The sequence below is a fragment of the Manis pentadactyla genome, chromosome 9, assembly GCF_030020395.1.
Source record: "Manis pentadactyla isolate mManPen7 chromosome 9, mManPen7.hap1, whole genome shotgun sequence".
Lineage (NCBI taxonomy): Eukaryota > Metazoa > Chordata > Mammalia > Pholidota > Manidae > Manis > Manis pentadactyla.
The window spans coordinates 72,751,378-72,774,998 of NC_080027.1; the positions used below are offsets into that span (position 1 = coordinate 72,751,378).

Consider the following 23,621-nt stretch of genomic DNA (forward strand, 5'->3'; position numbering starts at 1 on the left):
TCATGAGTCTGAAATGATTTTCATTTCATCCCACCAATCTCTGCACAGTTATTCACCTCACACATAGCAGAAAAGATGTGAGAGTAATTTGGAAGTCTTTAAAAAACCTTAATATAGCAAACACTGTATTTCTGAAGAGGTATTAAACCTTTGAGAGGAAGAGGCTAAAGGGAGTGAAACGTTGAATGGCAACACAGGCTGGATAACTCAACATTAAAGTTAAGAGCCTGGAGCTGCAAGTTAAAAGATGGCAGATTAATTATTTGTGAAAAGGCCATTAAGTAGTTTTAATAAAAAAGATAAGCATCATGTGGATTACGAAGGCCCGAAGAGTCAAAGAGAGTGATGGGTGTGATGCTCAAGGATGTGACAAGCAAAAGAAAGAGGATGATAAATTCTAGGCATAACTGAAGGGATCATTTTCTATAAATTATATAGTCCTGGTACAAGTCAAATGGAGTTTTAATAAATAGCCCCCAACCCCAGTTCTATGAAGTTCTATGAGGGAAAATAATGGCTGATCATTTACATTTAAGACCCCAAAAAAGAAAATACACTATCATGTAAACCAACCAAAAGTTGTTCTATCCCTCTTATATTTGTCTCATTCCTAGAAACTAGCACATAAATCAGTTACCAGAAATCTCCTAAATGACCAAGGTCTATTAGGAATGAATTTAGTCCTGAACTGAAATTGTTAATTATGAAATTTGAGACCTAAGAGATTAATGGTTTGTCTGGGGATCCTTGGTCTAAACATGCAGCAAAAGAAACTTTCACTCTACCTTCCTGGCAGAAGTGAAAGAAGGTAAGCAGTTTTCAACCTCTAATGTTTGTTATTGAATCCCAAATCCTGGACAATCTGTCTTGTCATGACATTCCTTCAGGCTGCTTCATCAGGCAATGGCAACACCAAATTTTAATTAAGAGGTTTGTCAGACCCACCAACCTGGCAACTTGTGGAGGGGTGAGGTGAATTACAGCAACTCAGAATAAATGAATACTGTGCTCTCTCTCAGCATAGCTTGATAAATCATGGTAGAGTCCATCTGCCTCTCATAATCACTTTGAAATTTATTTGGAACTGCTCGGTGGCGGGTACACAGGATAAGGAGGAAATCAGATTCCAGCAGGGAATTTTACATATGAAATGTGAAGTGACTTCAAACTCAAAGTATGTGTAGTTTCATTAGTCAGTGTATATCTGGAGCCCATCATTCATCCCTGTGTCTGGCTGGCTATTATGCTACTACAATATCCTACATATCAATGAAAAAAATGATTAGTTTCTCCTGCAGCTTCCCCATTTGCAGCAGCGGCCCGTGCTGGCCTGTGCCACTATGTTTCGCAATTCCACAAATTCTTGCTGTAAGGCCAGTGTAATTAATTCCTGAAGGACCCCAATTTTTATTAGAAGTGCCAGCCTGCTGCATTTAACACAGGAGAGTTTCTTGAACTTTCTTTGTACCGACAGTTCATTAATAAGCAGCCTCCTCCACAATCTCTACTGGTTTTTGTTCTCTTGCACCTTTTCATCAAGCAATCCATTTATTAATCTTGCCATTAATCTCAGCCAACAGCCATTGTATCCCCCAGGCAGCTCTGTATTTTTGTCACCAATTTTTAAAAAATTGTTCACCAACTAAAATCACTCAGTCCCAGTTGACAATTTTCCTAGGCCCTATTGGGATGTGGGATCTTTCTGAAATTATTTCCTCCTTGCATAATTTTCAAGGAGGCTGAGAAGTAAGATGAGTGACAGGACTTTACACACAAAGGTTAATGAGCCCCAAATATATAATATTATGATGTAGGAATTTTCTCACAGATTTAAAGAACAGTCCAATAGATTCCTAAAGGTCTCTATAAGGAAGTACATCAAAGAAAAAATATTTTTAAGGACATTTTCTTGGCTCCCCAGAAAACAAACCTTCTAAAATGCAGGGCCTATATCCTACATAAATGTATTCTCATAATGGTGCTTAATAAATATTCTATACTGCATGTCCAATATGGCAGCCACTTGTCAGACATGGCTATTGAGCACTTCAGATAGGGCTAGTGCCACACACTGAAATAAGATTTTGGCTATAGACTATTTTCAAAATTAATTTCACTGTGTCTTCATTTTCTGAACATGGGTACCAACAAAAAATTACATATACTGTTTCATTAGGCTTCTACTGGACAATACTGCTGTGACCTTGAGCCAATCAGGTGAACTATCTGCACCTCAGTTTTCTCATCTGCCAAATGGGAATATTAATGAATACTAATCACAAACAGACTAACTTTACAGGGATATTGGAAGGCTCTGATCATCCTTTAAGGGCTACACAAATAATATATTTTCATTTTCTCCTAATTTAGCGATCCTATTTTACACAGCCCTTTCACACATCTCCAATCCTCAACAACTTTATGAGGCAGGCCTAACTATGATTCTCATTTATCAAAGGAGGACTGGGGCTCACAGAGGTGCCTGCTGCTGGCTTGCCTGGTGGCCCACCCCAACCCGGTCCTGCCCCTTTGAAAACATCTGGCACTACTGGGCCTCTGAGCCTTGTCCTCTCACTACCATTTAAGTACTGGTAATAATAATACAATAATGCAGACCACAGTCTGGAAGTGAAAGAGAACATGCTCAATGGAGCATCATGACCTTCTCAGTCACCAGAAAGTTTCAAGATGCCCAACACATCCTCTTTAGCTAAGAATAGTGTGCCAAGATCCCAGTAGAGGCCCCACGTCCTGATTTTAGCAGTCCTGGTAGCTCAGCCTGCAAGTCCTCAGAAGGGGAGAGAAGGTGGGATGAGCCAATGAGGAGGACTTTTAGAAAATCCCCGAGCTACTAATAGGTTTCCTGAGTACAGTGATAGGATCAGAGCACAATTTTAACCACATCCTGCCTTTTGCTGGCTGGGGCTTCTCAGTGGCTCCGTCAGCGTGGCTGGAACACCATTCAACTGGAAGTCAATGACAGCAATGACAATAACTGCTGCTGGGGAGGGGACAAAATGTGAACTCGAGCTAAAAATACTGGGCCCAAGCATGTTCAATCTCTGATCTCTGGGTAATCAGTCAACACCCAGCTTTCATCATGAAAACTCATGGAAAGAGGCTGTACCCTTCAGGGAATATATGGCCTCTGGCAAATAAAGCATAATTATTAAATAACCACTGTTAGGCGTGGACCACATCATTCCCAGAGAGATCAGAGGCAGGTGGTTTGGCTCACAGAAACCACACTGGTCATGTAGGCATTTCAGCTCCCCATCTAACTCGGTCTGTGCAGAAGTGAACTCTGAAATTGCAGGCTCCCAAAATATATTCCAAAAGTCATGGTGTCCTTTATATTTTTTTACATAGATCTTATATAAATTTTTTTTTAAGGCACTTGTTTCCTATGTGAGAAATGTTTGAAGTTGGGGGCAGGAGAGAGAGAGAAAAGAAACTTCTGTAACTGGGATTAATGCAAGTTGGAGTAAAATAAAAGGAAGTCAGTCCTAGCAAAAAGAGGAACTTAAAAGGAAATCAGTAGTAGATCATATAGAGTTTGTTTTGGCCTGGACTGCAGTATTACTGAGTTCTTGACCTCCGCACAAAAAGAAAGGGAGAAAAAAAGCTATTATCTGGGGGTAGAACTCCTCCACTGTTCAAATGTATGTGTAATTCAAGTTTGTTTTCATCTTTAAGTGCATTTACTATATTCAGCAGAAGAAGGTAGAAAAGTTCACGTCACTGCTGGAACAGAGCTGTCGAACCAGGCTGAGATTGGAGTTACCTCTGCCAGATGGTTGCCAGCTGGCAAAGGAGCATGTGGTGGAAGAAAAGAGTTTCCCCATTAGATTTTAAAAAGCCAACCAAGAAAAATCTGGATGTAACTGACATCTATGAGCAGAATTCAGGATGTTTCCAGGTTTTGCTATAAAAGCTCTGCCCCATCACAACAGAGGGGGCTCTGTAGGTTTACCTCTAACTGATAACCAAGGCTCATGCAGAGGCTGCAGCCAGACTTCCATGCAGCCTTCTTCCTGCCTTCTTCCCTCAGAGGCGCCGTGGAGGCTGCCTGCTGAGAAATTTCTGCCCAGCAGGCCATGGTGAATGATTATTTTACAGTCAATCTCTTGGTATTGTAATTTCTCTCAAGCTCACCAGTTAACTGAAGAAAAACCCACTGGGGATTCAACTTCTATTAATAAACACTCAGTCAGCACAAAAGTAGCAGGAATATTTGAAACTAGATTTGTCCCCCTCCCTGGAGACAAGTCCATTTCAAGCCTTTGGCTTTGATAACACTGCCCACCACCCTGCAAACCATTTCAAACTTTCAGCCTTCCTGCCTGCCTATGTGAGAAACAAATATCAGTAATGTCTTAAATGAAACTTGCACACCAGGTAAAGTATATGTAGATACACAAGGGAAGAGAGGCATTATTAATTATGATTTTATTTCCTTGGACATGAGCTGTCCTCTGATTCATATCTATGTTGAGGGCCAACCTAAACAGTATATGTATGCACTTCCCCCTAACACAGAGTCCCCAGAGACTCTATAGCTGTGATGGAAGTTTCTCTCACATAATAAACAATGACCTGGTAACAGGTTCCACTGTCCACCTCACCATTTTTGAATCAACGTTCAATTTAAAATATTCAAATCAGCAATTGTTGCTTCTCATATTGGGATAGTTTCACCTACTGAAGAGCAAAAGGAAATATCCTCATTTAAATTAATAGCACAGTTGCTAAAGAAGGATATGCAAACCTAATAAAAGAGCAAAAAGAAAGGGAAATGATTAGAATAGCTTCAGAAAAATAGTGTGCATGGACCTATTTTTCAGACAATACACAGCACTCCCTTTCAAAGCAGCTGTAAGAACCAACCCCTGAAATGGGCACAGTTAGGGACGAGGGACTCCAAGGAAGTCAGCAAGCAGAGGAGGCAGAGGGGGCTGTGGAAGAGGATTCAAGGGAAGTGAGCAGGGAAGGCCCAACCACCTGCCTGTTCTTGGTAGAAATCAGGGAGGAAATCGTGCTTAGTGAGGGTAGACTTCAGTGCTCTCTCCCCTCAGGGAAGTGTGGGTTCCAATCTTCCCTGGGACTCTGCTTCTGAGCAAGCACAAATCAGGGTGTCCCTGCAAACTTCTGTTCTCCTGGGTCTGGATAGAGAAAGGAGAAAGGTCTCTGCCCTGGGATTCTTTAGGTGCCTGGACTGAACAGCCCAACAGTTCTGAGCAAGCACAAATCAGGGTGTCCCTGCAAACTTCTGTTCTCCTGGGTCTGGATAGAGAAAGGAGAAAGGTCTCTGCCCTGGGATTCTTTAGGTGCCTGGACTGAACAGCCCAACAGTTCACACCTAGCAGTAAAGGCAAAGCTAGAGGAGTTGGGAGTTTGAAACAGAGACAGCTGCTTTGTGCTTTAGGACTTCAGGAGACAGCTCAAATCTGCTCCTGATAATACATGCCAGGAAAATACTGCCCCAATCCACTAAACAATTTATATTGAAAGCCATGGGCAAAATTAATGGATACTGGGAAGTCATTCATAATGGTGCGAAATAAGACCTTTCTCCAGTGAGACCTAAGGCAGATGCCACCTTTGGAAAGAAAAAGGCACTTATCCATCAGAAGAGGCAGCAGGATGCAGTGCATAAGCCTCACTACCTGAATTTGAACACTAGCTCTGTCCCTTACTATGTCATACTGGGCAAATTTACCTCCCAGGGTCTCAGTTTTCTCCTCTGTAAAAGGAGGGTGATAACCTATAGCCTACCTCAAAGAGTCGTTGTGTGGATTAAATAGTCAATATTTGTACTTTAAATGGTACTGAACAAAGTAAGTCTATATAAGCATTTGCTCTTAACATTTTTCAGCAAAAGCACTGGCATGGACTGTATAAGGGGAATATTCCAGGTGGAGAGCACTGAGTGGCCTAGAATTCTTCAGTGATTAGAATGCACATGGGCTTTGAAGTCAGAAAGACTGAGGCTCAAATCCTGCCTCTTATTCTCTCTCGCTGTGTGACTTAAGCAAGTTACTTTGAGTCTCTGACCCTATTTGCTCTTCAGTAAAGTGGAGATTAAAGTACATACCTCACAGCAGAATTATTAAATGAGTGAACTGACTGAACTACTTAGCGCAGTGCCCAGGAGCACAGCCAACACACAATAAATCCTACTTATTATGTTACAGGAACTCATGCTTTAACCCAGCCATGATCACTGGGTTCTATTAAGGGCCAAAATCTAGTTTGAGAAGCCTTAGTGACTTTTAGACAAAACTCCACACACCTTCAACAGGTTGAGGGGGCAGGGAGTATGGGGAAAACCATCTCCTATCATTTCCCCTAAGTTGAATGGGGCCATTTCATATTCAATACTATTCACATCTACCCACAAATGTGTACAGCTCAGATCTGTTACCAGAGAGGTGAGAATCACTGCACAGTTCTCTCGTAAATAGGAGAGAATTTTGAGAACTTCTTCAAAGCAAATTCACATTGTGCACTGCTCATTTAATGTCAGTATAGGTACTATTGCCTTTATTTCACGCTGGGAAGGGAGACTAAATCCAAGACGGCGGTGGTCGGGGGGCGGTGCGGGGGAAAGTTGGGCAGGCTGCCTCAGGGAGTCAAGTGCAACAAGACAAACAAAATACAAACAAGCCTTTCTCAGGAGGTCCCAGTTTTAGACAGAAATGGGAATGGAGCCAGGAACAAATAGAAGCACGACTGAATATCTAAAATCCAAATGTTGGGCCAGTAAGCCATTATAAGTTTAGTCCTGTTTTCTATGTTTTTTCAGTCATTGCATTCACAAAAGCATTTAAGTGGGTGCAATAGGTGAAGGGGGGAAGGTTAGCAAGAATAGAAAAAAAATACCATTTCAAACCTTTTCAGGATTAGGAAAGAAGGAAATTACATAATTGCAGCAATGTTAATGCTCAAACCCAGTATAAAAACATCCCTAACACTTGTCCATTCGTCATTACTGCAAGGAAGTATGTGATCTTTGAAAAGTGCTTAGAAATGTGAATTGAGGGTGGATGGAGCTTCAAAGACTCAGATAGTACAAACTTGAAGGGAGCAAACTCTCTTCCTACATGGGTCACAAATTCTTTTTTAGGAAATGTTACTGCTTAGGATGTTTTCTCTAACAGGAGAAAACGACATTTCTATGAAATTCGTATTAAAAATGAAGAGCAAAGGAGTTCCAATTACATGGAAGGAAGGGATGAGTAAATATTTCCAAAAGATGAACCTGACAAAGTCATAGTATATAGTGGCCAATTAATGAACCTGACAAAATTGCTTTACATAGTATGCAGTTAGAAGCTGTATTAAAAAATGTGAAAGCTTTATGTATAAAATACAATTCAAATGACTCTTCCTACTTCCATAGCAAACACAAATCCAGCCCTAAGTCAAAATCCTCTGCAGGGACTCGATTTGGGGAATTGTTATTAAACCAGTGGTTCTGAACCCTTTATCCCTCTTTCTTTTTGTAAGCTGCTTAGTCGCTGATGGGCCCCTTCTCGGTGTCCCACAGAGTGGGTTTAGGCTTCGGAAAGAGGACAGTAAAAAATAATGTGTATCTGTGTGTCACTACTGAATGGTTTCCCAATTTCCCAACCCCTGAGGAAGAATCCTGGCCCATCTGAACAGCATCCACTCTAGTATCAAGGTCTTCCTTCCGCCTGAGGTGAGGCGCCAACCAGAAGCCAAGAGGGAGGAGTAGGCCAAGGTCATTCCATAGGGAACCATTCCAGCTGCACCCCAATTGCTACTAGAATAACAGTACTTGACTGAAAATGAGCAGGAGCAGCTCCTCAAAAGGACCTCAATGGCGCCACCCCCCAGTTTTGGTGGAAGAGGGAGTTCCCAACAGAATGGTTGCAGATTCTGTACCCATTCCTGAGACTTGTGGCACGCAGGGGAGGCCCAGAGATCGAGCTTGGGGCAGAACACTGAGCCGGAGGTGGCAAGGCACAAAACTGGTTCGAACTAGGGAGGGGAAAAAGTGAGGAGGTGTTATCATTCTACCTCTTTCTGGGCAACCTGAGTGCATTTCTTTGCCCCTTCTCTCTCTCTCTCTCTCTCTCTCTCTCTCTCTCTCTCTCTCTCTCTCTCTCTCTCTCTCTCTCTCTCTCTCACCCTCTCCCTCTCTCTCTCTCAAAAAATAAAAAGTTAAGGAAAAAAAAAGTGATCTCGAATACAAGATCCTGCTAGATACGCCGGATTTTCTGATCAAAAGGAAAGGTTTCCAAAGTCCGTGCACCTCCAGTGTACAGAAGGGGATCGACCCTTTACCTCCCAGAACAGGAGAATCGGACTCAATTTCCTACGCTTTCCGGGAAACCGGGATGTGCTGCTGCGGGCTCCGAGGCGAAGACTCCTTCCCCTCCTCCACCTGTGGGACTGGAGGTCGCCCAGGCGCGGCCATTCCCCCCACCCAATCTCCCAGGGCAGGCGCTTTTCCTTCCTTCATTACCTCACTACCTCCTTCCCTTGACGTCAGCCCCGGGTTCTCGAGCGGAGGTGGGGAGGATGGAACAGGGTTTGGGGGCAGTCGGTATCAGGATCCCCGCAGCACCGGGGTGGGGGTAGGGGTGGATTATGAGGTAATGCGCGCCCAATCCCGGGCCTCGAAGGCCGAGAGCCGCCACTGCCCTCCCCCAGCCCCACCTTCCAGCCCCGCGCAGGCCCGTGTGTGCACCAGTAACTAAGCAACCCTATCGGGGACGCGGGATGCCGGCCAAGTTCACCCAAAGTTGAAGAATAAATTTGGGGGAGAGAAGGTGGAGGGTGGAGGAGAGCCGAAAGAAGACACAAGGGTCAGGAGAAAAAAACTTGTAAGTGAGAAGCTGGTCTTCCGCCTTCAGGAAGAAGGGTCCGCCCGGGCTGGAGTGGTCTCTCCGCAGGACACTGCGGCCACCCCACCAGTCCCGCGCCCAGTCCGGGGTTCCGCCCCAGCATGTAGCCGGGCGCGGCGCGCGACCCCCACAAAGCGCTGCGGCCGCCCGAGTCTCTGGAAGACAGGGCTGCGGCCCGAGGGTACGCGCCCTCGAGTTAGTCCCAGAAAGGTCTGGCCCGTGTGGCCAGTGGGCAATGACGGGTTCGAGGAGCGAGAAGAACGGAGTGGGAGTGGGCTCCGTGTTTAATCTTGGGTCCAGAGGACGCGAAAGTCCTCCCAGCAAAGGGCCTTTCAAAAATATTCTCAAAGGGCCGCCTTTCTTTTTAAGCTCCCAGCAGTAATCTCCTTCATTTATATTAAAAATGAAAACATCAGGAAACTAGGAAATCTGCGTGTTTCACACTAGAGCTGGGAGATCTGCTTTAAGTAGTCCAGTGGTCAAGCCTGTTACCTCCAGGACCCTGCACGCCCGCAGTCCCGGCTGCCCGCGTCGGACGTTCCCGCGCCCGCCGGCTCGCGCGCCCCCTCCAGGGTCCCGGGGACCCAGACACTGTGGGGAGCGCCTTCCTACCTGCTATAGGGCGTCCTCAGCAGCAGGGCCTGGCTGCCTGTGCAGCTATCGGTGGGGGTGTGGCAGCCATAGACTGGGGGCGGCACGGAGTACTGCTGCTCACCTGCAGAGAGCCGAGGAGAGCCGAGTGAGCGAGCCCCAAGGCTTAGGGGTTGGGGGTGCGAAGCCCCGGACAGGAGAAAGAGCATCCTGAGCTGGGCTCCGAGGCTACATTGGGGGCAATGGGGCCTGGATGCTGCAGAGAGAGGTCGTCCAGATCTTAAGGAGTTAAGCGTCTCATTTGATATTCCCTTAGCTGTCAATGCATAGCACACCGAAAAGACCCTTGGGACGTTTGGAGACCTGGTTGAGTGGGGCTGTGCCTGATTTCGTAGGGATGGGGGTCTCAATCTTTTCTTTTAAATTGACTGAGATTAAGCTAATGATTTATAAGCATCCCTTCAGATGTCCTCTTCACCCTTCCCCAGTTTGCTGTAGGGTGGGAATTGTGGTGGGGGGAAATAGCGCAGAAGAAGGGTAGAAGGGCCCCACGTCATTCCTGCCTGCTTACCCAGCGAGCCCTGCTGGCCCATGGGGTCCTCGTGCTTGAAGGAGTGGTTGGTGAACTGCGCCGCGTGATGCGTAGGCGTATGGCCGTAGCTGGGCGTCCCATCGAAGGTGACTGTGCTGTATCCTGTGGGCACGGTGGAGAGAAGCACAGCGTCAGCGAGGAGACAGGGACTGTGGGTCTGCGCCTGACTGAACCCGGTGGAGGAGCGCTCGGCCGCGCATTCAGATCCCTAGTACCATTATGCCACTCCACCAGCTTTTAGCGCTTTGAGAGGGAAGCCGTGCCCAAGTCCCGAGGTGTGATCTGGGGAGAGGCTCCCCGCCCTTCCCCCGCCCCCCCCCCCGAGTAAAACCCTGACCTCGCTGTTTCCCAATTTATTTACGCCCTCGTCCTCCACAGTGTCTGCCACTTCTGCGCCGAACCTCCGGCAAGTTACGTTTGAAAGCCTCCAACCGTTCGGTGGAGAAAGTTGTTCTCCCCACAAACAAACACCGCGGCTTTTGCTCAGGGGCAGCAGCGGGCGAGGGAAATGAATCTGTTCCGCTGACCCCGCGATGACTCCGAGCCGTAAATCAGGGTACTGCTCACCAACTTCCATTAATTACTCTGAGCCTGTTAAAAGGCATGGGCTTTAAATGGGGAGGGTAATTACCGAGTAATATTCTCTGTAGAGTCTGTGACACCCTATACCACTCTACCCTAGGCCCTCGGGAAAGCTGGTGAGGGGGGAAAGAGGCGGCCCTTGCAGTTGGGCCCACCGGCCTCGACTGAACACCCCCCTCCTTCTCCTCTATGGTCCACCCCACATCAACTCTCCCAAGGTGAAAAAGAATGGGATGTCTCAACTGAAAAACCTAATCTCCTTCTGTGACTATTGCTATTAAATTGCCTTAAACATATACCCCACCACCTCCTGGAGAACTGTTGCCACCTCAGAGGAAAAGCATCCTCCCGCTACAAAAGGTCAGTCCTGGAACAAGTGGTGGGGTCCCCTCTCCAAAAATGCACAGCTCCGAAGTCTCTGGCCTGCGGTCCATTCCTAGCAGCACATGAGATCGGCCAAGATGTTCACATCAGCTCCCTGCCAGGCCACTGACTCATCTCGACCCCAGTCGTCTCCTCGCACCTCCAGCAACTATACTGGGTTTCCAAACACCCCTCAAATGTAGGTAGTGTGGTGGGTCAGACTGCCCCTATACCCCCAGTCTTGCCATGAGCAAGGCTCTGCATCAAGTGTGCACGAAGACAGGACGGCCTCATCTTCCATATAGTTCCCCAGTACAAAAACAAAAACGGAACTTCTACCTCCCACTTCGGAAAGGGGGTGGTGGGCAGATGGCGATTACAGGATTGCACAGGGCAGACTAAGTCTCACGCACCGTTTGGCGCCTCAGGTTGACAATTTAAGAAGCCACCACCAGCTTTTATAATCTGCATGACCCCAGAGGCCTCCTTTTCTCCCCTGCTAAGTGGGAAAAGATAACCCCCGCCCCGTTAGATGTCAGGCGTGGGTGAGCACACTTCAGCTTCCAGGCACTTGCTTTTGGGAGTGAAAGCCGGGCCCTGCTTGAGGCCTACTAATCAGCTTACAAACGAAATTTGGCTCTGAGCACCCAGTTTTGGAGAGGGAAGGCCTAATTTTGAAAGGACATTTTTTAAAAAGGAACAGAAGCAACAAAGAAATTGTCATTAGACAAACCCTTCAAACCCTTCTCCATTCCTGAGAGGATGAGTAGGCAATGGCCAGGGGCACCAGAGTGTCCTCGGAGGACTCCGCAACTGTCAGTGCACAGGGAGAGCACGGATGGCCGGCTGCAGTCCCGCACCAGCTGCATAGCCACTGCTCTCCGCGAGGTTCCCAAGGCGCCCCCCCCCCAGACACACACAGACCCCTGTGGGCAGGAGCCAGCTTCCAACCCCTTCCTCAGGTCGCCTTGTAGGGTCAATGGTGAAAGGGCCTGCGGAGAGGAGGGAGGGATGTTTTAATTAGAAACTTGTCGCACGCGGGACTGATGAGAGCATGCTGTCCCAGGGCTTGCGTTGGGCCAGAGGTGGAGAGCTCAGGGGCGGGGGCCCGGGGAGGGACAGCTGATGGCAGAAAGGGGCAGCGTGTTCAGACTCCCTGTACGGGCCTTAGAGGGAGAGACTATAGTGGCCAAGGTAGCGCTTTTCCCACGGTTTGTCTGAGCCCAGGAAAGGAGCGCAACCTTGACCGCGCAGAGAAGTGAGTTGTGATCTGTGCCTGTATCCTGGCCCGCCACAGCAGAGGAGCCCAGAAACTGCCTGGCCGGACCATACTTCCTGGCTCAGTCAGGAAAGTGGTCAAAAGCCTGAAAATGATGACTCCATAGCTGAAATTTATCCACAACGAAATACCCTCTCCACTGAGATCCGAAGGGTGCGCCTTTGGCCCTTGGGCAGAATTGGTCTCCCATGTGACCTTAGGGTGGTCTGGTGATGCCCAGGCCTCCTTCTGCCCTAGGGTTCTGCGTGTCAGCAGTGCTGGGGGAGTCTGGGACTGAATGACTTTTTTTTTCTCTCTTTATACCCCTCATTCAGTGTGGGGCTACCTAAAGCCTCATCCCATTTCTGCCCTGACAAACCCTCCGACCCTCACACACAGATTACAGTGGGTTCAGTGTCCATCCAGCAGGGCAGAAGAAATCCATCTCAACAGTGGGGCCAAAATCCTGAAAAAATTAGGTATAAATAGCCTAGATGGTCTGGGTTCCAGTCCCAGCTTTGCCACAGAGAGAGAGACCTCTTGCACACCTGATCTCTTAGAGCCTAGATTTCCTCATCCAAACATAAGGGGCTCCTTCAATATCAGACTGTGAGCTTCTTGCCAAGGCAAGATGCACTGTCCTAAATTGATATTTAATCCCTAGTATCGGGCAGAGTAGGTGTTCACTAGGTATTTCTTGAATTGATGGCTACAAGATAGTACACACCAGCTATAATATTTAAGAAATAGGAAAAAACATTAAGAAGTGTGATGCCCTTGGTAGGGAGAAGAGGTCCAACTGTCCTCTCTTGTGGGCCATGGCTAGGCTGCCCTGCCTGAGCAGAGAGGGCCAGAATTTGAACTCCTCCCAGCAGGATTTTCTGCCTGCTAACCGCCATTCCCAAACTCTGGGGAAAAGCTGATGTCTTTGCTTTCTCCAGCGCAAGCTTCCGGCAATCCTGGATAAGGTGAGGAACCTTCCTGCAATCCTGGATAAGGTGAGGAACCGCAGAAATCAAAAGAATAAACCCAGAATCTTCAGGTCTCCGGGCTCACCCTGGTTGCCAATGCCAGGACTGAATCTGGAGCAGCTTCTGAAGTCCATCAGCTCCCAGCTGCCCAGGGAGGCCCAAGGGCTGGGCAGATATGGCCCATTTATGTTTTCATTACAAGAGCAAACTTAAGTGTAGTACCTGCTGGTTAAGGAGCCCAGTCTCCCGTTCTTACCCCAGATGCTGAGTTTGTGGGGATCCTGGGCACTGACAGGGACCCAAGCAAAGTGACAGTCCAGGTTCTAAAACTCCTCACAAAACCCAGATGGACTCAAATGATAATGGTGCAACAGTATTTCGTGCCCAGCTGACTCAGATCAAATGGCTTCTCAGGCCTCTCCAAATGGCGCACACCCACCTCACATCACACTCTTGCTTGCCAGTCTTGTCCTTTCCCACCCTGTCAAGTTTAGGTGGGCTGCAGCCTTCGGAATTTAGAATCCCAGTCCTGAGGGAAGTCGGGCTTCTGTTTCCGTGGCACAGAACTTTAAGCCAGACCCAACTTCCAGATTGCCCATCTCAGCTCTCCTCTAGCAGATAGGGAAACTGAGACCTGGAGATTTGCCAAAGATAACACCAGTCTGCTAATGAGAGGTGACATGATAAGCAAATACGAGCCTCTGAGTCCCCATTGAGCTATCCAACAACCCTTGAGTAAGAAACACCAATTTCATTTAGCAAAGACCTAGAGCGGAAGGGCTCAATGGGTCGGCTTGCGATTCCTTCCCGGGACCTGGATTCCAGATTTCCCGGACAAAGAGAAGAGGGCGGTTTCGGTTTCACCAGGGCTTCTGGTGGGCCAGGTGCTCCAGGCTGGCTAAGGTAAGGAAGGCCTTAAGATACGCATTTACAAGATGCCTGAATCGGCATGAAGAACAGAATCCTTCTTCCGCCCCTTGGAAGCCCGGGCACCTCCTGCAAACTACACACACTCTGCATCTCCCACCTCAAACATTTCAGAAACATCCCACACAGTCCCTAGGCCCGCGCAAATTTTTGCCCCAGGAAAAACAGCGTTTGTAAAATATCTCAACTATCGAATCAACCCGAAGTGGTTTACCTCAACAACGCAAAGTCCAATTACAGTAAATTCAGAAAACCAACTACAGGAGCTCGGCATGATTGGTTCAGCTGGTCCCGGAAAAAAGAGGTGTGCGGGTTCCGGCGCGGGATGAGAAGCTACCCTCTGTGTCTGTCGATGTGCAATGACTGAAAATGGCAAGAAAGCCTGCATTTGTTCTAACTTCCAGGTCTTGAAAAAAATCTTTCCTCTGCTGAGCCCCCCGCGTTAAACGACGAGAAGGCGCCCGAGGCTCGTTGAAGGAAGGCTTATGCTTGGCTCTCATTCCACCGCCAATGACGGTAAGACCTGGTCCCACCCAGCCTGGAATCAGATAAATGGAGTCCTCTTCCAGCACGGGAGCCCCCCGGACGCCGCCTAAGCTGCAACGCGGGAAAGATCCTCTTCTATGCTACTATACGCGGACACGTACGTGGTTCAAGGAAAGCCGCTGTTCAGTTGCCAGCCGGTTCATTTATTCATTCTGTTCTCCATGTCACCCATTGTACGTCTAATGTGTGCCAGCACTGGCATTAAGGGATGGAACAGCTCCTGGATGTTTCGGGCGCGTTAGAGGAGCACCAGCTGCTCCACCTGCGCTGGTCTAAAAAAGTCCAATGCCTTGTAGCAGTTTGGTGGTGTCTTAAACAACAAAATCTCTTTCCAAGGCAGAACCAGATACTGCACCGGTTCCCCCTTCCCACTCCCACTGGGACTTGCAATCCCGGAATCTGTCCGGCCCGAAGGGCCCCAGATGACCTCCCGGCTCATGCGAACAGTCCGGCTCCAGGCTCTGGAAGAGGTCAGGAGCCTCTTGTACGCCGGCGTGTACCTACTCTCCCGGGTCTCCTCTCCCCCAGCTACCACTCCCGCTACCCTAACAGTCTTACGGAAGGTAGCCGGGTAAGAGCTGGAGCCAGGAAAGGGGGTGATAGGGAAGTGCCCGCGCGCAGTGACAGCCCTGGCACCACCGCCCCGCGTGTAGGGGGCGCTCCCTGGCCTGCTTACCCTGGTTGCGAATAGCGGGCTGGCTCTCAAGACAGCTGGGCAGGTAGGGAGCGTTGGGGAACATCCTGGCCTGTCCCGAGGATGCCTGGCTGGGTGGAGGAGGACCGAAAGGTCCGTAGCGACAGGCTCCAGCTGTGCCGGTGAACTGGCCAGAGAAGTGGACAGTGAAGGCGCTTAAACACTGCTCCTCGTGCGGCTCCGCGCCGCCCCAGCTCGGCTCCTGTTTGATGAAGGAGTGAGGCGGCGGCGGCGGGGGTGGCGGCGGAGCGGGCGGCGGCGCAGGACCGCCCAACGAACCGTAAGCCGAGGCGCCCGGAGGCGCAAAGTCCAGCACCGGCGCCCACTGCGCGGCGCCGCTCACCGGTAGGGCGCAGCCACCGCCGCCACCCAGCGAGGGTACCGCTGGCAGCAGCGCGTTCAGGTCCCGCACGTCAGAGCCCATTTGCTGCGGCTCAGCCCCGGACGCCCCGCGGCTCCTCCGGCCTTGCAGAAGCTGGGAGCTCGACTTGGCAGCGCCTGACTTTGTCCAGAAGTCGCCCGGGCTCCGGACGCCCAGCTGCTCCGGCTGCTGAAGGCACCCAGGCCCAGAGCAGAGCGTGTGCGAAAACGCCGGCTCTGGGGCACACGTGGAAGCCGACTCCTGCGGCAGGAGGAAGTCCAGGATCGCGGCGAGGAGGCGGCGGGGCCCGGGTTTCTGGGATGCCGTCCCGGCTTTGGGTGGGTGGGTGGGTGAATGAGTGGGAGGGAGGGTGGGAAGGGGGGAGCGTATAGGCGGTCGGGTTGCGGAGAGCCCCCGGGTGTGGGCGCTGCCTTGAACTTCTTACCCCAGCTGCCTGGCTGCCCCCAGCTTCCCAAAGCTCAAATAAGAGGGGCCGGCGGCGGGGGAGGAGGAGCCAGGAATCTCGGCAGCTCCATTCACACCGCAGCCAACCCAGCCGGGCGCGCGCTGTTCCTTAGGGGCGCCCTCGCAGCGGGGGTGGGGGGCGGATCTGAACCAGCGTCCCTCTCGTAGACAACCTCCTCTCCTACCCGCCACGCGCTCTCAGCTGGCCAGTGGGACACAACCCTACCCCCCACCTCCCTTTCTCGGCCTTCGAGAGTATGGACGCCACGGGGTTCCTCGTGTCCCTCCAGGTGAGCAGTGAAGGTCCGCTCTGCAATCGTCTGTGCTGGAAGAAGGGAAGGCTTTTATCAATCTGAGAGGGCGGGTTAGAGGGAGGAGCAGGTGGGCTCCACGAGGGCGGGAACTTCTGAAAAGCACAGAGAACTTTCCTGGTCTTCGAAGAAGCGGATTCCCTTGCTCTGAGCCCGCAAGTCCGCTCTATTGCTTCTAGAGCCATTGGGCTGGAGTGGTGTCCATAATCTCAGGGTCACTGGGGAGGGGTGTGGCCCCTTGTGGGTTTCGGAGGCCAGACTGCAGGAGAACGTGGAGGGACCTGGAGAGACTGCATCATTTACGATAAACTGTCGTATTTCAGTTGTTTAGTAGCTGGCTGCTTGATGAGGTTGCACCCAGAGGAAAGCTACTGTCGCCTACCTAAAACCAGTGTCAGCGGCATTTAATCTCCCTTTCTAGTGAGGGGTTTCTAAGTCTTCTAAGTCTTCTTCTACGGTGAAGCCGGGAAAACAGCGGCTAGTTTGGGAGGGAAGGAATCCTTTAAGAGTGAAACCCTCAGAGACTGAAAATATTCCGACCAGAGAATACTGGAGCCCAGTTTCGGGGGTGGGGGGGGCGGGGACTGAGTGGAGGCTGGGGAGGATTAGCTGGGAAGCCCGAGGAAAGAGGCTGGCTCCTAGAACCGCTCCCGCTGAGCTTCGCCTTCGCTCACAGTCAGGAGCGCCCGTCTGGATGCGCAGTGAGTGACCGAGCGGCGCAAGCCAGTGAGGCGGACAGAGGAGGAGAGCCTCCAGCCGCCCATGGTCCAAGGCAGTGTTCGCACCGTTGGGAACTCCGAGAGCCCGGCATTCACCAAATCAGACTCCTCCCTCCACCTAGTTACTCTTTGGGAGCCCCGCGCCCCAGCACAGGTGCTTGAGTTTTGTTTACTTTTTGGTTCTTCCAAAGTAGTAAGAATCAATTGGCAAATGGACCCTAGGCAAGGAGAAGCACAGGAAACCCGAATAGGAGTGTGTTTCAGCGGCACATTGAAACGCGCGGCGGAGCCGGGAGGCATCCGCGACGGCGCAGCCTGGGACTGCCAGGAGCGCTGGGCGGGAAGCGGCCGGTTGCCGTCAGGCCTCTTACACCTGGCTGGCCCGGAATGGGATCCGCAGCCTTCCAGCCAAGCCCTTGTGAAGCGACAATCAAGATAGTTGCAGTTTTCCAAAGAAACCGAGCGTTTGAAATGCCTTGACTTACTCTACATTTCTTAAGCTTTGATTTAGTTAACTTGCACTGACTAAACGAAATAGCTTTGAGTTTGGTCTGCGGACGCAGAACAAGTGCCGGCCCCGGCCCCGCAAGCTAAGTGGAATCCCCTCCTCTTGGGGTCGCTGGTCCTGGAGGCGTAGGATCCGGTGAGGGCAAAGGTCGGGAACATGCGCTACCCGCTTGCTCTCCACGCCGCCTTGGTGATTGATGCGGATCCTTTTCTGCGCTACTTTGGTGCTTGACTTTGCTTTGTCTCCACTCCGAGGCTTTTTTTTTTTTTTAAGAAACTTAAAGACTCCTTCTACATTCTCTGTGGGCTGCCCACTCCTGTGCTGCAGCACTTCCATCTCTAAACCTGCAGTGGGGCTCGAAGGCTGGGCAGAAGAGCACTTAAGTATGGACTTTTTGGTGGAAGAAGGCCCTGCGAGGCAAATTTCTCTGCCAAATTGCCCCTGGAACGCCCCAAACCCTGATCAATCATACCCCCCCCTCCACTTCTATTTCGATTTTAAAGTAAATACTCTTAATTAGGACTCACTGCCAGGGAAGGTGAACCCTTTGTGAAAAGCCAGATATTTCCATTTCCAAACGGAAAGGTCGGAATTGTTTCTTTCATCCTCCTTTGCAAAGTTTTATTTTTTTAGGGGATGGGGTGTTTTGAAGGAGGGTGGCTTGAGTGTGGTTTTGTGTTTTTGAATTCCAGCTAGGGCAATAGCCTTTACGTTAAAAAAATTTTTTTTTCTTTGCTCGGGATGGGGTGGGGTGAGAGGAAAGGGAAGCTGAGCATATTTAGGACTCTCTCATCATTTGTTGCTTGAGAATCCTTGAGGAAGGGAAGAGCAATGGAGCCATCCCCATTTCAACTCCGGGGTGCCCCCCACCGCCCGCCCCGACCGCGTAGTCAGAGGCAGTGAGAGGAGTTTCCTGCAACCCGCTGGGCGACGAAGAAAGAGCTGTGCTTCTGAAATCGGAGGGTCTCAGCTCAAAAGGAGGTCTCTGAAAGCCCTGCATCCATCCCCATGCCCGGGAGCCCAGGAGCTCTGGGCCAACACTGAAGAGCCCGAAAACTGCGGTCTCAGGGTGCCCATGCTCCCCACTCCTTTATTCCCTGGGTAATGTTCTTTGCTGGAGCTCTGCGGTACCCAAGCGGACGCGCCCGCTACACTGGCTTCCGCGCAGTGGTCTGGGCCCACTGGCAGACAGCCTGGAGAGGAGTAAGGTCTCCCTTCCGCCTGCCTAGGTAGGCAGGCGCTCCCGACCGCCGAGGAGCTAGAGGCCTGTCCGAGGTCCTGGGGAACTGAGGGCTGCAGAGACTTGGCCGCTCCCATCTGTCACCCATTTTCCCACCCCCGTCAGCGCTGAGACCTGTGACACAGAGGATCTGGTCTGAATCACTGATGGTAGAGCTGGAAATTCAACTCCTCGTGTACAGAGAAGGAAACAGGCCCAGGCGAGGAAAGAAAAAGCAGCTGTGGAGCGCAATGGTTAAGAGCAAGGAATGGAATCACATGGTTAAGGCCAGAGAACGGAACCACAGCTCCACCCAGGTAACCAACAGCTGTGAAACCCTAGATGGGTAGCCTTTCTGAGCCTCGGTTTCTCTATTGGTCAGATGGGATAGTGGGATACTAGAGTCCACGTCATGGAATGATGAGGATTAGACACGAAGATCGTGTTGTCCTATGCACTCACTAAACGTTACAATTTTTTGTTATGATTACTGCTCAAGGACACAGCAAGTTAGTGGCCAAAGTCGAGCTGAAACCCAGGTCCCAAGGTCAAGCTTGGGGCTTTACCCACCATCATGAACCCCTTGCCTCTCTCTCTCTAAAATTATTAGAATGGGAGTAAAGAAAGGAAAAAGGGAGCAAGCGAGCGAGAGACGCTGGAAACCCATGTGACTTTGGTACAGTGGTAAATCTCACCCTGGCCTGGAAGGTGCTTAATTACTGTTAAAGAAAAAAATATTCTGGCTGAGAGGGAGGAGACACTGAGGACCTCTAACCCCCCTACTCTGACCCTGGCGCTGTGAACTGTATCTGACCAAGCGCGGAGCCGGGTCCTGCACCGCGGCCCCAGGGACCAACCAGAGCGTACTCCCGGGCTGAGCTCCGGGCGTCACCCCCGTGGCCGCCAGCAACTGAATAAACACACCGAAGCGCTGCGATCTGTCAAGGGCTGTAAGCCGCAGACGGCGAAGAGGAGTGGCTCGACCGCCAGCCACCCGGGAGAAACAGGCGCTCGAACTGCGTCTAGCGCAGGGGCCAGTGGCCAGAGCTCCACCCGCAGGACCCGCAGCCTGACCGCTGCTCCCCACCAACTCCAGCTCTTAGGAACATGCCTGCCTCGGCCGCTGGGCAGGTGCTTCAACTGGTCTCCTACCCGATGTTCCGGGTAGTAATACCAACTTCGTTTCTTTAAATTAGAAAAAAAAATAGTAAGGCGGGACTTTTGTTAGAGTCCATCCCTCTACCTCTGTTCGTTAGAAAATTCAATCTTTTTAACCAATCCATCTCGGTTCAGACTTGATTCTCTGATCAGGTTTGGGGTCTCAGGATCCGTGCTCACCGCTGCGTGCGCGGTACAAAATATTACCCTCTTTCTGGTTCTCCGTGCCTTTCGGAACCGCCTGGGTTACCCGTCTGTTCTGATGCCACCACGAAATAGTCCCAGAGCTTCCAAAGAGTCCCCAGTGAAAGGATTCCGCCGCGCCGTCTATTATTATACCGTAAATCTTTTTAAATTCTGGAACTAATTATATAGAGGATATGTCTCAATTTGTTCTGCATTAATGCCACAGTGGGGATGGAGGCCGGGCCGTGGCCAGAGCAGATATGTAGGCCCATGAAATTGATGAACTGAGAGTTGCTTCCAGTACTGAGCGCACCATCTGGAATTCCAGTCTGAGGTTACAATTAGAACTCCTGACCCCTGATTCAACTTTGCAAACAACAGGGGGAAAAATGGGAAAAAGAAAAAAACCAGAAAAAACCCCAACTTATTCGCACCTGTAAAAAAAAAAAAACCACATAATCTTAAAATGTTTACATCTTAGAAGATTCTGTCCAAGTATTTTGTGTTTTTAACCTATCAAAGATAATGGAGTCTGTTTTATAGACTGTATTTTCTCTTATTCCCTCTCTTTCCCTCTCCCAACTGCACATGTTTAGTAGTTGTCAGTTTTTCCTCAGGGTTGGATATAATTACATATAAGACCAAAATATTCCTCAGTAAAATAGCTTGCTAAATATTCTCTTTTGTGAAGACAGCTTTGTATTCTCAAAGCTGTCTTTGAGAAACAGTTTCATTACAGAAATCGATCTGAATCTTGGAACCTTTTTTTTTTACCTTACTGTTGTTCCAGCTTAACTGTAATCAGAGATTTTATTTGTGTTGTAATTTTGTTTGTGTTCTAAATCAGTTAGGCTAATTTCTTCCTTCTTTCTTTAGTAACACGCTGCTTTATTTCCCTCTCGCTTTGACCCTCTGAAGAAAACGAATGGCCAGGCAGTACTGGAGAATCTGCTAAATTTATTAGCATAAATGCTTAGACAAAACGAGATATAAATCATTCAGATATATTAAGCCATAAAGTATCCCAACGAAGTCAGTCCCTTGCCAGGGTCCTGGTGTATAAATGTTCGTACAAAACAAGTTATCAGTATTATCTTTCAAAGTGGATATATGTTGTAAAGATATCCAAATGTTGAGTTAGGAATATGGGGGTGGTGGCAGGGCAGGAAAGGAATATCCTTTAGAGCAGCCTGTTAACATTGCAGTGGCTCAAAAATTATGACAGAAGGAAAAATCTCAACAGTTTGCGTTTGGAATGTTCAGTGGACATTTTTCTTTTTAAGAAAGGTGTGCAGGATATGTTTGATGGAAAGCAAAGGAATATGGAAAGAAAGAGAGAACTGGACAACAAAGCACTGCTTTCTGTAGAATGCATTTTTTTCCCCTATAGGTCAGTTTAGCCTCAAGGAAATCTACTCAGAATAAGGCACTAGCTCTCCCTACAGATAACAAAGGAGCCGTTAGTGAGGAGCCACCTGGGCCTTGGTCTGTAAGCCCGGGTATGCAGTCCGTCTCCCGGAGAAGGATGTGGATTCACTGGAGGTGAACAGGGAGAAGAGGGCTGGAGGAGTGAGGAAGGAGAATTGCCAGAATTCCTAGCAGAGATTTAGCAAGGCAAAAATCAGACAAAACGTTTAAGGAGCAATATTTTGCAAAGCTCATAATCACGGCTTCATAAATCTTGGCAAATCAGGGCATTCTTTGCCTTTTAGAAATAATTGTTCTAAAAGCCTCTTTTTTTTAAGACATCAAGTTGTCTACAGAGGAAGTGAACAGTCCTTTTTTTTTTTTTTTTCCCAGCAGGGGCATCTTCATCCTTTGGGTGTCATCAATTCACTCATCATGTGGCCACTATTTATTGGCACTTCCTATGTGCCAGGCATTATGGCAGGGACTAAGACTACAGGAGTAACAGGACAGACTCTGCCCTGCTCTCATGGAGTTTACGTTCCACTACGAATGACAGATTACCAGCAGCAAGTCAGATCCTTTCAGATAGTGATAGCTGCAGTAAAGGAGCAAGGAGTTTGGCCAGACCACAGAATGACTACAGGTGAGATGGGAATGGGAGAAGCATTCACTTCCTTTCCATTTTCTGCCCACCCTGCCACGTTTTAAATGTGCTTAGTAATTATACCATCCTTCTGTCGAGACACAGGAAGGGTTTGAAAGCTTTGGAGCCAGTCGTTTGGATAAATCTCTGCCTATAAGGCAGCTGGACTTTATGGAATCAGAAGGGCAGCTGTTTAGATAGAGTTGGGTTAAAATCACCACCACCAGCTGAGTGACTATGAAAGTTACTTAGCTTTTGCAAAAGGAGTTTCTCCTCTTCAAGGTAAAATAATACCACTTATTCAAATTGTGAGAACTAGATGAGATAGGCATATAAATTTGTAGCCCATAGAGGAAGCACTCAATAAATGGTGGCTGTTATCTATATTGACATGATTGTTTTTCTTTGCTTCTAATTAATTGATAAGTTCTAAACTTAGTATCATCTGGTGTGTTTAAAAAAAGGTAGCAATCTTCATTGTTGTTGGATCAGGGAGAAGGGCAGGAAGAGAAGCCCTTTACCAATGAGTATGAACTTAAGCAAGATTGTTGCCACTTTGGAGTAAATTGAACTTACTTTGTCTTACACTTCCTACCCCTCATCGTCCCCCCACTCCACCTCCTGCCCTGAAACAGGATATAAGTGGCTTTTGCTTCAAAGTCAAGCTTAGTTTCTTTCCCTTTCATACAGAAGGCTATGGGTTAACATGAGCTTGAAAATTTAGGATGGCATGGTTCCTTACAGCCATACTTCAGATGTGCAGCCTTATACAGAATAAAGAATCCTGGGCTAGGTATAAAAACACCTGGGCTCAAATCCTGTATCTGCCAAAGACCATGGCCTTAAAGAAGTAACTTAAGCTCTTGATTTTTTCAGTACCCTTATCTGTAAAACGAGTATAATGATAAAAATGAAGTAAAGCATACAGAGTGATTTGAAACCTATAAAGTGCTAGGCAAAACAGAACCTTCAGGATGGTCTGTAACATAAGAACCAACGATGGACAGGAATACTGCTGGGGTCATGCATCGCTTACCCTCCTGTTTCTTCATCTGTAAAGTGGGCATGGTGCGTTTCTCATGGAGCTGTTGGAAGAATTAAATGAGACGAATAAACTTTCAGAACACTTGGTAGAATGTGTGCTGCATGAGTGTTACTGTTACTGTTAGTGTTACCTTTCTCTGGCCATCTTAGGTTTTTACAGTGATAGTTTTTCACTCTGGAAGTACGGAATAGTATAAAGA

At 48.9% G+C, this 23,621-nt stretch overlaps 1 protein-coding gene across 1 annotated transcript in view; it reads right to left on the reverse strand.

Moving 5' to 3' along the window:
• Positions 1 to 20,486, reverse strand: part of WT1 (WT1 transcription factor) — a 49,910-nt gene extending 29,424 nt beyond the window's left edge. Inside the window, exons 1-3 of the mRNA XM_057507532.1 lie at positions 20,346 to 20,486; positions 10,036 to 10,158; positions 9,486 to 9,588 (exon numbers count right to left, since the gene is read on the reverse strand). Coding sequence (XP_057363515.1) covers positions 9,486 to 9,588; positions 10,036 to 10,057 — 125 coding nt within the window. The 5' untranslated portion in view covers positions 10,058 to 10,158; positions 20,346 to 20,486. The remainder of the gene's footprint in view (positions 1 to 9,485; positions 9,589 to 10,035; positions 10,159 to 20,345) is intronic.
• Positions 20,487 to 23,621: the final 3,135 nt, after the last annotated feature.